This window comes from Malurus melanocephalus, unplaced genomic scaffold (assembly GCF_030028575.1).
Source record: "Malurus melanocephalus ecotype Western Australia unplaced genomic scaffold, MMel_1.1 scaffold_709, whole genome shotgun sequence".
Classification (NCBI taxonomy): domain Eukaryota; kingdom Metazoa; phylum Chordata; class Aves; order Passeriformes; family Maluridae; genus Malurus; species Malurus melanocephalus.
The window spans coordinates 67,827-80,737 of record NW_026623941.1 but is presented as its reverse complement, the minus strand read 5'-3'; the positions used below and the strand labels follow the sequence as shown (position 1 = coordinate 80,737).

The 12,911-nt window shown below is 48.2% G+C and overlaps 1 protein-coding gene across 13 annotated transcripts in view; it reads left to right on the top strand.

Moving 5' to 3' along the window:
* AAK1 (AP2 associated kinase 1) overlaps positions 1–12,911 on the top strand; it is an 85,354-nt gene that overhangs the window by 51,059 nt on the left and 21,384 nt on the right. For 7 of the 13 annotated variants that reach the window (XM_057384436.1, XM_057384435.1, XM_057384438.1 and 4 more), the window contains exons 17-18: positions 1,405–1,500; positions 11,966–12,067. The exons of 5 other annotated variants lie outside the window; for them this stretch is intronic. In XM_057384436.1, coding sequence (XP_057240419.1) covers positions 1,405–1,500; positions 11,966–12,067 — 198 coding nt within the window. The remainder of the gene's footprint in view (positions 1–1,404; positions 1,501–11,965; positions 12,068–12,911) is intronic. One more of the 13 variants, XM_057384437.1, reaches the window with a different exon arrangement.

Here is a 12,911-nt window from a genome sequence, read left to right as displayed (position 1 = left end):
GTAAAACCTGTCATGCGCAGTGAGGGAATTGGCTCAGAGGTGTTGGTCAGAGCGRCTGGAGCTGCCAGGCTGTGTGGAGYAGCAGAGGAACAGGGATAATAATGTCTCTGCTGCAGAATGAGGACAGCAGGGATGAGTGAGCAGGGAAGGTGCTTGGAGGAGAGCACAGTTCTTCCCTTAATTGGCATGTTAAATGATAAAGGCAGTAAGTTCTGCACTGCCTGGACTGTGTGGGTCCAGAGCCCTTGGCTGGTCTAAAGAATTTCTGTGCAGAAGCTGCTGCAGGTGGGAACTTGTCTGGTGTCTCCTTTGGTCTTTGTGTCACAAGGTTTTGCTGTGAGCAGCCCCTTCTGTGCCAAAACCCCTCAGTGAGTGCTGCTGCTCGTTTCTAATCCTTCAGCATCACCTCCTTATGGAATGCAGCACTGGCGAGCACAGTGGTGGAAAGCTGCTCCCAGGAGCTCCAAATGCCAGGGATCCTCCCCCTTCCTTGTGCAGCCCTTGCTGTTGGTGACAGATGCAGCCTCCCCACAGAACCAAAACAACCTCTGGTTAGAGGAGTCTGGGAAGAGACTGAAGAATCCTTTGTGGGGCAAGGCGTGACAAATCCATTTATGCTTAATTTCTATTTATAAAAGGAGATTTAGAGGAGCTTATAACTGAGCTTGATATGTTTTTACCTAAAAATTAGGGAGTTGAAGTCCCCGACGCAGGAGTGCTCAGGGGAGTTTACTTTCTGAGTTTGTCTGTCTTTGAGCAGTTCACATCAGTGAACTTTGAGCAGTTCTCTCAGCCTTTGTGGATGATGTTGAGCAGCAGCAGCTCCACATTCAGCTGAAATGCACCTTCTGCAAAGCATGAGGAGTATCTGTGTGTCCTAGGCTTCGTGKTTGCTGTACCACGTTCAGTTCTTTCAGTGTCTGACTTTACAATGTGCCCCTTGACTCTCCAGTACAGGATTTGGTGTAGGAAGGTGTCTTGGAAATCCTGGTGCTGGGCTGAGCACACAGAGCCCTTCTCTGTCTTTTCTCAGAGACAGGAGCTTGTTCCAGCCTGGCTGGTGCACGATGCTGCATCTTTYACTGCACACACAGAGGCGCCATGTGGGCTCTGTGTCCTTTGGGAGGCCTTTCACCTTCTGTGAAGAGAGATGACAGTTCTTCCCTGCCAGGGAATGTTCTGAGATGTGTGGGTTAAATTGTGTTGGAGAGGTACATGCAATCAGCTGTTTGGTTTTGTTTTTTTATTCTCTTTAGTAGCTACATACACTTGGTCAGAGTGTKCCTGTGTGTGGTTGTGTCAGGCTGGAGCTGGGCTGTGCCTGTGCTGAGATTTTGCTCTGTTTACTCCTTTCCTCTTTTCTGTTCACTCTGCCTTTTCTTTTCCTTTCCTCTTCTCTACCAGCTGAAAAAACGAAAGACATTCTGAGTTTGGACTCTAGCCCTCCTCTTCTGACTGTGCCTGATCCTTTCATTCCTCTCCCGTTATCCGACACTCCAGGTAACCATCGCTGAGGGGATGGAAGGGGGGCAGGCTCTTGGGGTTTGTTTGTCCTCTGAATCTCCTGGTTTTGTTTGTAGGCACATCTGAAATCCTGGGCACTGCCAGGCTCTGTGGAATTTCTTGGCAGTGGGGATGTGAGCACTTGGTTTTCGGGATTATCTCAGTTTCCAATGCCAGAAATGTTGGTGTCTTTAAAAGGTTCAGCATTCTAAGCCAAAAATGATCAGAGGGCTGGAGCACCTCTCCTAGGAGGGAAAGCTGAGACAGTTGGAGTTGTTCAGCCTGGAGCAGAAGAGGCTCCAGGGAGCCTCGGAGCCCTTTCCGGGGCCTAAAGGGGTTCCAAGAGAGCTGGAAAGGGACTGGGGACAAGGGATGGAGGGACAGGACACAGGGAATGGCTTCCCAGTGCCAGAGGGAAGGGTTGGATGGGATATTGGGAAGGAATTGTTCCCTGTGAGGGTGGGAAAGCCCTGGCACAGGGTGCCCAGAGAAGCTATGGCTGCCCCTGGATCCCTGGCACTGTCCAAAGCCAGGCTGGACATTGGGGACAGTGGAAGGTGTCCCTGCCCCTGGCAGGGGTAGGACTGGATGTGCTTTAAGGTCTCTTCCAACGAACCATTCTGTGATTTCTATGAGAAATAATTGCTAGGTAATTAATTACCTGTTTCTAAATTGTCTCCAACTTTGAAAGTGTAGGTTTTATTATTGYTGATCTTTCTTTCCTGCAAGAGTCAGTATTTCTTTGGCTTCCAAAGTCTGTTGAATCATATGAAGCYSAAGTTACATGTGACCTTTTCTGATTTGGCAGGATTTTCTAGTGCAGTTGGTGCTATTTCATTTACTTTGCAGTGCTGCTTCTAAGCYTTTTCCTCCATGCACATTTCTGACTTCAGCAGCCAGCACTTTTTAGCACAAGATTATGTAAGTGCTTAGGAACTTATTTGGAAATTGGTGCCATTTGGAATATGGAAATGTTTTTGTCTGGGAGTCTCCCTCAGCCCTTTGGTAAATGTGTGTGGCAGGGCCCGTGTCAGTAATCCCAGAGCACAACTGCAGCTCCCAMCCTTGTCTTTAGCCCAGGCTCTGGATCACAGTGATTTTAAGGACCCAAACTTCAGAATGTGCTATGAAGATGGCAGCTCTCCATGGAGAGTTGAGCAATTCARGAAAAGAAATAAACCTCTTCTTTTCTATAACTGTGGAACTTGCTTCCTTCTGGTGGATGCTCCAAGAGCAGAAGAAATATGGTTTGGTCTAAAAGAGATTTTATTCATAAATGCAGTTTAAGAGTAGAAACAGAACTTTGAGTTTTTGTTCCTTGTGTGAGCACTGCCAGGAGCTGACCTGCTCAGCTCTACCTTGAAAACAGCCCACAGAAGGCAGCTGACTGCACATTTTCCTTCTTGCTTTCCCTCCAAATGCTACTGGAAGTGTTGGTTGTCCTGACTGAAGTCACCCATGCCATTTATTTCCCTGCCAGCATCCTCAGCTCACAGTTGGACACCACTGTGATGTTTCCCTTCTTGCCTGTTGCGTTTCCACAGAGCAGGACCACATGGAGCAGCAGTTGCAGCCTCAGCTGTGGGAGCTCTGGAATTCTCTGCAGTAGAGGGACCCCTGTGGGGGAATTGTCAGCCCTGCCCTTGGGGCAGTTCACCAGAGCAGCACTGGATGCAGGTTTTGTGGTGCTTGGTTGCTTGTCYTGCAGATTGGACCCTGCCTGGTTGTGGATCTCTGCAGGCAGAGCTAAACCTGCCTTGCTGCTCTTCCTGCTGCCTGTGATCCTGTTCAGTGCAGTGGATCCTCTTCCTTGGGGGACAAGACACTCAGGAAACGTGGTTTTGTTGGCCCTGAAGGTTTCTGCAAAGATACCTTTCATCTGTTTGTTCATTTTAAAGTAAAACCTGAGGCCASGAGCTCATGGATATTTTTAAGGACCAGGGCTACAGACCAGTGCTTAGCTTTGRAACTAAGAGGGGTTGTCTGCTTGTAAATTCAGCAGAAAAGATCAAACTCCTGGATTTGAACTCAGGTTTTYAGTCTGTGTGTGTGATCCAGAACAGTGTCATGTTTGTTCTCCTGTGTCTGTGTCCCTGTGCAGGAACATTCCTGGCACAGAGAGGGCCTGGCTGTGCTGGTGGCAGCTCAGAGGTGTTTGCAGTGGTGCCCGTGGCTCAGCAGAGCTGGCACTGACTCCAGTCTCCAGTGCAGCACCTTGCCAGGCTGTCTCAGTTCTGGGCAGGAGCAGCTGAATTTCCTCAAATATTTGCTGAATATTTTCTTTCGGTTTGGGATATTTAATCCTGAGAAAACTTAGATAGTGAATCTTCTTGCATTGAGAACACTTTACATCTGTCTTTATCACCTGTGAAGATGCACAGCCTTTTCAGAAGTGGAAGTGTGAGCCTTCACACTGTGCCTACAGGGCAGTGTTGCTCAGGGAGGGTTTCAGTACATGRGTGAGGTTTTATTGGGTATTTTCCCAATAAAATTTCCCCCAGATCCAGTTCTGGGGTCTCAACCCTCTAAACATGCAGCAGCTGAGGGACTGAGTAAAACTCAGCTGCTTTCCTCCTTTTGGCACCTGAAGGTGCAGGTGGTGTCACCTGAGGGTTGATAAGAGACCTGCTTGGCCTCTTCCACCTTCCCTCTGCATTCAGAAGGACAGATGTAGTTGAGTGACAGTAGGTGCTTTTCAGTGTATTTCTCCTCTTCCATGGCTGCCGTTCTTAATGGAATTGTAACTAGTAAGAGGAGCTGGCAAGAGGGATGTAAAAATATGGTAAAACGTCTGTTAAAATAAGGGAAAATTAAATATTCATGCTGAAAACATATTTCCTTGTGTATGTGCAGGAAAATGAGCCAAGTTCTTCTTAATGGGCTTATTTCAGGCTTCACCACTGAYTAATCATGGGGTGTTGGTCAGGGGAGCTCTGTCCATGGGACCACTAAATGTCCATCCACATGAACTGAGCTCCTGGAAGCACAGGACGCTACACTTCACACAGGGTGTTCTGAGACCTGAAATTAAATCAAGTCATGAAGGTTCAGGACAGATCTTTGCATCGAGGCTTCATTCCCTGAATGGTCCCAAGTATGCAGTTTCAAACCTGCTGTGCAGAGGTATTGACCCAGATCACAAGATGCTGCTCTTGCCCATTACCCAGCTGAAGTGCTGCCTTGAGTTACCTGCACTCAGCCATCCATTGGTGCCAGGGGAGGTTTCAGACACATCCTTTTGTCTCCAGAAGCAGCTGCTCAGATCAACCAATTTTTGAGTGGGTGATGGCTGAGCCCAGTGAAACGCCCTCAGAGATACTGCTGAAAATATTCCTTGCAGTTTTTTGAGGATGGGTTGGTTTGGGGTGGGAGTGGGGTGTCTCCTCCATCCTATTTCCAGGTCTTCTCCCAGGTGCCCTGTGCTGTCTGTGGTCCTGGTGTATTTTGATGCCTGCCCAGGGAGGGGATGAGGAGCGGGGGTGGGACAAGCATAGCAAGCACGAGGAGCTGAGCAGCAGCAGCAGTGGGGGTGAGAGCTGGGGGTGAGAGCAGCTCAGCTTGTTCTGTATGGAAAACAACCCCCTGAGCTGGGAGTCTGTGTGTCCCAGCGTGTCCATGTGTGTTCCAATGTGTCCATGTGTGTTCCAGTCCCGTGTGTTCCAATGTGTCCATGTGTGTCCCTGTGTGTTCCAGTCCGTGTTCCAGTTTGGTGTATCTCAGCATGTCCCAGTGTGTTCCAGTCCTGTGTATCCTTGTGTGTGTTCCAGTCCCGTGTGTCCCAGCATGTCCCCGTGTGTCCCAGCATGTCCCCGTGTGTCCCAGCATGTCCCAGTGTGTCCCAGCGTGTCCCAGTGTGTCCCAGCGTGTCCCTGTGTGTCCCTGTGTGTTCCAGTCCAGTGTGTCCCAGCGTGTCCCCGTGTGTCCCAGCATGTCCCTGTGTGTCCCAGCATGTCCCCATGTGTCCCAGTCCCCATGTGTCCCTGTGTGTTCCAGTCCAGTGTGTCCCCATGAGGGGCACCGGTGCCCATCTCTGCTGAGTGTGATGCTACCTTGGCCCAATGAGTCACTTTTTTAGCAGAGAATCGATCATTATTTGTGAATTGACACAGCCCTTCCCTGCCTGCAGTAATTCAGCACCTTTGCTGAGGTTCAGGGACACGTGTGCCTGTGCTGGAGTGAGTTATTTGTTTGAGGAACAGCAGCACCAAGTGGCCTCTGCCATTGTCTTGCCCATAAAAAAMCCAGAGGAATTCCATGCACAGCTCAGTGAACGTGCAGGAATGGCTGGGATGCAAAGAAAAGCACKGTAGTGCCAGCTGGGCACATGCTGAATTCTCATTTTTGATGCAAAGGCAAAGTGTTGTTTTTCACAGTCACTGTCACGTTGGGGTTTTCCAAAGCCTTTAAACAGCACTTTAAGGATTATGTTTGCCTTTTTTTTTTTTTGTATTTCCTGCAAATACTCATGGGCTGTGTGTTTTCACATTAGCCTGAGAGGATGCTCATYGGGGTAAGGAAGTAGATGTCCTGCAGTGCTATTTCCAAAGAAAATGTGTCCACACCTGGCCTGATGGAGAGCTTGCTATCAGAAATGTGGGGCCCTGATAACCAGTCCTGCTCAAAATGGAATTGGCTTCAAAAATCAGGGTTTTAAGAAAAAAAATGKCTTTTTCTCACTGTGTTTGAATGTGTGGGCTTCAGGAGCTGAGATTCCAGCTTTGTCCCAAAGAAGCATGGAGAGCTGGAGATGAGTGTCAGGCTGGTGCAGTGTTTGAAGAACTGGAAGTGGGACAATCYGAGGTGCTGAGGTGACATTGCTGAAGGTGGCAGTTTGTAACACCTGGAAACATGGGCTGGGACTCCAGCCACTGACTCCAGCCTTGTCAAAACACACAGGTCCAGCTGCTAAACCAGGTCACTGTGATTGATGTAGAAGGGTCTTTTATTTTTTTGGAACAAAATACTTGATGAGATGTTTTGAATCACCATAACTCTACCCCAGGCCCATAAATTCTGAGAAGATATGTGCCCAGCTATGTCTGGGTGTTTATTACAACTGTGGTAAACAACTTTATTTCTACTGAGAATTCATTTGTACCAAGATRACACATTGAGATAAAGCAATTGCAYRTGCACAGTTAGACATGCACAGCAACTGTTGGTGTGTACTAATGATCTGAGCTTACATCTTGAGCTGGGAAGATGCAAAAGGGCAATTACTTGATGGATTAATTGCTATATTAACTTTGAGGACAAGATGGTGTTGTGATGATTTAAAGCAACAAAGCCAAAAGACCGCATGAATCCCAGCTAAATGAGTGCAAGCAGTGTCCAGTGTTCTTGTGTCTGGGCTTTGAGTTTGGTCTTAGCAGGGAGAATTTATTATTTGACAAATAGTTGAGATCTTGAACATGAAACTAAAATTGCTTGATTTTGATCTCTTGAGGAGCCACTGTTAAGTGTTGTCCTGTTATCCTCCATGGTGTTTACAAAGTCCTGTGCATTCAAAGCATTCCTTTTGCCTTTATTCCCCTTCCCTTTCTGCTTGTGCTGTGTAAGAACAGTCCCATTTCACGGCAACTCCATAAGGAAAATGAAAGTCCAGTGCCTTCCCTGGACTAGTCCAAGTCCTCTTGCTGAACACCATGCAGKGCCTCCTTTAATACCTGACCAGTCAATAGGCAGAGACCTTCCCAGTGACAAATCTCTGCCCACGCTGGTGATTCCCCTCCCACCTGCAGCTCGGCTGAGCTGGCAGGATTTTCACAGCCTTGTCTCTTTTTCCCAGTTGGCAGCCGAAGGAAAGGACTCTGCTGTGTGCTCTCTTGAGCTGCTCTGTGCTGCCCTGCAGTGAGTACCAGCCGTGTGTGTGCGGTGCTGCTGCCCCTCCTGCCTTGGACATGCTGCATCCCTTTCAGTGTGTTCTTCACTGGGCACAGAGTTCTGCCCTCTGATCCCTGGTTAACTTTCTCAGGAGTCCTTGTTCTTTCTAATAGCCTGCTCTAACCCAAAGCCCGTTTGCCTCCCTCATCTCTTGATTTCTATTTTTTCCTAACTGGTGTTTCTGCGTATTCTTTGTGGCTGGAGGGGTGTGTGGCCAAGAATATAAGCAGCATGGCAGCAGAGGGTCTTTGGCAGTGGTGGCTGCAGATGCAAATCTGTGCGAAYTGACTGACTGTAAAACTCCCCCAGGTTTGTGCATGTCTTAGAAAAGGGATCTGAAGACAAAGGTCAACACTTTCTCATTGGATTGTCCAMAGCTGTGCTTCTCAGCCAGTGCATGGGCTTTGAACTTGTTTGCTTGTCCCAAGATATGAATCCAGTGTTAATTCAATGGCTTCCTTCTTATGTTGGTGCAAATCAGAGGAAAGGCTCTTGCTTTCATTCCTGGAGGAATTGATTTGGTTTTTCCAGCCTCTGAAGCCACCAGCATCAGCCTTTTGGGGATGCTCCAAGACTCATCAGCTGTAGGCTCTTGCTCTGTTTTTTTCTGCAGCTGTTTTGCTTACTCTGACACAAAACAATTAGTGATTTCATACTGTGAGAAGCAGGAAACTTGACAAATGTTTCACATTATTCTTTAAAGGCTGCAGTGTGTAGCTGGGGTTTACTTCATGAAGGGGCCAAAGGGGCACTTTTTAATCCCYCTTTGTGCTTTGAAGCTTAGGCAACTTCTAAAAACTTGCCATGGTCCTCCCTGRCTGCAGCACAGCCCCAGCAAACCTGCCCTGGCAGGCCTGAAATAGGGCAAAGCAGAAAACACAACAGAAAATCAAATACTAGTGGTCAGCTCATCCTTAGCTGGGTCAGACTTACTTCCCTGTGGCTGGAAAGCATTTGGCAGGTTTTCCATAGGCTGACTAAGGAAAAGGACGTCTCCAAGAGGCAGCTTCAAGTGGGAGCACAGTGATAGATTAAAACACACATTTCTTATCTGGAATTGAGGAAAGCCCACCCTGAGAGCCCTTCACAACCTGTATGAGGTCAAATACTTCTGTAATAGGTTACCTTTTCTTAACCTTTTTTATCCTGGTGCTWATTCATGTGTCTGCATAGGAATGAGATCTGCTGGAGTTGTCTGTTGGATTTGAGGTAGAAACACTTATGCCATGAACCCCTGAACTGGACTGATGGTGGTTGATGCAGATGTGTTGTCCTGKCACACTCCACTCTGAGCTTTAGACATGCACGAAATCAGTTGGAATGGACCCTGAAACTGCAGCTTTGTAGGAGTTTCTATTATTTCTTGTTTCACTGCTGTTTGCTGCAAAACTGATCTTTGCCATCATGACCTCTCCTGAAACCAGCCTGTGGTTGTGTCTGTGTGCCCAGAGAGTCCCCAGACACTGGAGCTGGGGTGGCAAAACCTCTCTCTGAGTTTTCTCAGCAGAAGATCTGTGTGAGGGGTGGCACATGGGGATGATGTTCCCTGCAGCCCCCCAGGCTTTGCCTCCATCTCACTGCAGCTGCAGGTCTGACCACGTCCTGGGGGCTTCACTGGTGGGCTCTGCTCTGCAGCTGATGGCATTTGGTGTCCTTGTGCAGGTTAGAGGAACCAGATTGATGATCCCAGTGTTATCCCTTTTTCCTCATTCAAACCACTCCCCACTGCTGGCTTCCCATCTCAGCCAGGACTCCACTGGCAGGTGAAGCAGCTTTTCTCTTGGTTTCTGAGCTCCTGTAGAGAGTTCTCTTGGCAGTAGGACCAATGCTGCAGCTCAGTGTCAAAAGAGGATGATTTTCCTTCCCAGGTCTGGCTGTGGTTTAAGTGCAGCTGCCACATGTTGGTGCACAGGGAATGAGGAGGAGATCTCCTCCTGGAGCTGCTGCTCCAGCCTTTGGAGCTGTGGCCAAGCAGAGGCTGGAGCTGGGTTTGTGTGGCACTGTCAAGGCCTGAGGTGTTCTTGGGCTTGGGCATCTCACATGGATTCAGAAAAACTTTCTTTAGTGTTTTCTGATAAGCATGAGATCAAACCTCCCTCCTGTGGAAAAGGAATTGCTGCTAACTAACACAGAACTGTGAATTTTCCTTGCCATTTTTAACCTGACTTTTGCTCCCTGTTGAAGGTGAATTTCCCAGCACTTAATGTAATTGTTCTTTTGCCTTCTCTCTTACTCCTCCAGGTTAGTGCAAGATGCAGCACTAACCAGAAGCCAGGCAATGAATTGCTAGGCCTCAAAATAGGCTGATGCACCTGATTTTTGTTATTTTTTCTTCTTCCCCATTTGTCCTGATACCTTCTTGGTTTTGTTGAACTTCTCAGCCTCACTGGAAAGGGATAAAARGTCCTTTAAATCATGCACTGAGGGATGCAGTGGCTGCCCAAAGCAGCTTTGACAGATCTGCACCAGTGGTGAAGGAGGCAGCAGAGCAGCTCTTGTGACAAGAAATAAAATCAGACAAAGAACCACTGACAGCCTAAAGCTGTGTGTGAAACCAGCTGGGCCCTCAARGAGGAGGGAAGATGAATATGAGAATACCATGTTTGTGCTCAGAATCTGTGTGGTTAAAAACGTGGCTGAGCTCAATAGGTGCTCTAGGAGCTGTGCAGGGCAGTTCCACGGTGTTACATGGAAAATCTGCATTAATGGAGCAGGAGGAAACTGTTGGGAAGGTAAGGGAGAAGGAGTGGGACGAATGGAAGTGGGATCCTCACAGGAATTGTTGCTGGCTGGGTGGGTGCAGTGCCTTGGGAGGGTGTGGGTGGGCACTGATGGGAAGAGCCTGCYTTGAACAGAGCAGGTTCCCTGTGCCCTTGGTCCCACAGCTCTCCTGTGCTGCTTCCCAACACCCCAGAGCCCACTGCCACCTTCCCCAGCCCCCTCTGGGAGCATTCCACCTCTCTGTGCCAGAGCTCGGCTCCAGCCCTTCCCCTCTGTGCCACAGGATCCRGGGATGGCACCTGGATTCCAATCCAGCCTTGAAAATGGAGGGTTCTTACAGGTGGGAAGGGTTCATGGATATTAAGGCTGCTGTTTCCATGACATTTTTCCTTTTAGTTGACCTTTTACAGGCTTGTAATGATATAACAGGTGCCTGTTGGGCTGATTTTTAGGTTTCCTTCTCCTTCTGGCTGCTTAATGTGTTGTTGGCTTTGTTGTGGGGAGTAGAATTTGTCCTGCTCTGAATAAGCAGTTCCAAAGCCACTGGACTAATTTATTATTTATATGGAGCAATAAAAAGGCATGGATATTATTATACATATGTAGCAGCCTAACAAGCTTTTCTTTGGTGTTCTCAGCATGGCAAGTCTTTTCTACAGCAGGATGCCTGTGCTTTTGTGTAGTTGTGAGCAGGGGTTCTTTGGGTAATAAATAATAATACCAATCTTTGAACTCAAAAATTAAAATATAGATGTAACAGTTTTATAACATTTAAATGTTAGATTATAAATGGATTAATTTCACGAGGTGAAATGGCCAGATTTGTCCATGTGGAGCAAATTTTATCAGAGCTGTTCTGCTGCTGGTGATTACTTACAGTAAATCTTGAAATTGTTCATCTTCTTGTGAAGCAACCCTTGTGAAAGCTAAATAATTAATCTCATTACTTCAGACCTGATCAGTGATTGGGAAATCACTCATCCACCAGATGAATAATTAAGATTAACTTCTTGGCYAGGCTCTCTGAATGTCTCTGTGAAGGATAATGGGAACCTCAGGAGTTGTGCTGCTGAGAGTGCCATGTGTGATTTGAAACCTGGGGGTGAAATAAGTGCTTGGTACCTGGGCAGCAGTGTGAGCCCAGCACAGGCTCTGGGGCTGCAGGGTCTCTGCTTCTGCTTCAGCTCCACAGGCAGAGCTGCACCCAAGGCTCTGAGCTCCTCTGTCTCCTTGTTCTGCAAACACTAACAAAGGAACAGGAGGGAGGKTCATTGTTTAAATCTGGGGTTCAGSAAGTCGTGTTAAACTTATGGGTGGCAGTGCCAGAGCTGTGGAGTGTTCTACAGTGGCTCCTTGGGGAGAGAAGCCCACAGGGGGTGAGGATGTTCTCACCTTTCTCAAGATGGCCAGGGCCCTCTAATGCCTCCACGTGATACTGGGGTACAAACTTTTGTGATAGGACAGGGGATGATGGTGTTGAACTGAGGGAGGGTGGATTTTAGATTCAAGAGAGATTTTTTTTTTTACTATGAGGCTGGTGAGGCCCTGGCACAGGGTAYCCAGAGAAGCTGTGGCTGCCCCTGGATACCTGGAAATGTCCAAGGCCAGGTTGGATGGGACAGTGGAAGGTGTCCCTGCCCATGGCAAGGRGTGGATGAGCTTTAAAAGGTCCTTTGCAGCTCAGGCCAGCCTGGGGGTCTGTGCTGRAGCCATTTGCACAGCCTGTGGTGCAGATGCTCCTCTGGAGCTCACACGTGGCACAACGAGCCATGAACTGAGCACTTGATTAATGTTGTCTTTTCTTGTTTTTGCTTTTTCTCTCTGTTGCCTCCCTTGCTCCTTTTCCTGCTTACCCCAGAAAAACTGATTGAGGGACTCAAATCTCCCGAGCCTGCACTCCTGCTCCCTGAGCTGCTGCCTCTCGCTGACCCCTTCGGTAGCACATCAGACGCTGTGAATGGTAAAGCCCCCCAGGCCCTGTCCCCTCTGTGTCACACAGCATGTCCTGCCCTGCATGCTCACTCCTGTGCACCCCTGGCTCCCAAACAGCCCCTGGTGCTGGGGAGGTAATGGATTGTGCTGAGACAGATCTGCCTTTTCTCTGTGAGGTGGACATTGACCAAATTCTCACTGCTCAAATTTGGAGAACTCCAGATGTATTATCTGGCACAGTGATGTGGCACAACTTCTTTCTCTTGGTAGAAGAAAGTTAACTGCTGATAGAAGAAGAAGATGGCAAAAATACCTTCATTTCTAGTCAAGGTTTTATGTTTAACCATGGCCTAGGCACTGAGCTGGTCTATCTGCTCATCAGCAGGATGAGGAGGAAGGACAGCATTCCCTGGACCTGGGGAGTGCTGGGAATAACCATGCTGGGCTGCTGTAAGCCTGGSTGCAGCAGGCTCCGGGCAGGATCAAGGTTTTGTACTGTTGCAGAATGGTGTTTTTATCCACCTGCCAGGTGCACTGAAAGTAGTGACTGCAAGCTGCAAGTTCTTGCCATCAGCTGCTCCTGTGGGTTGGGGTCCCATGACCATCTRGGTGTGACCTGTGGCTCTGAGTAGAAAGGAAGGACATAACTCACTGTGATAGTAAAACTTCTGTTTTGCAATTATTGGCAGTTGTCTGAATGCTCTTAAGTGATGGTCCTACAAATCACAGACACTCACTGCTGGGAAAACAGAAATGATCATTAATCTCTCTTGGCTGACCAATTAGACCAGTTCTGGTTCTGGCTTTGGATGCATCCTGGTCCTTTAATTTGACTGGATCTTTACCTCAAGGAAGAGACCCAAGCAGGCATT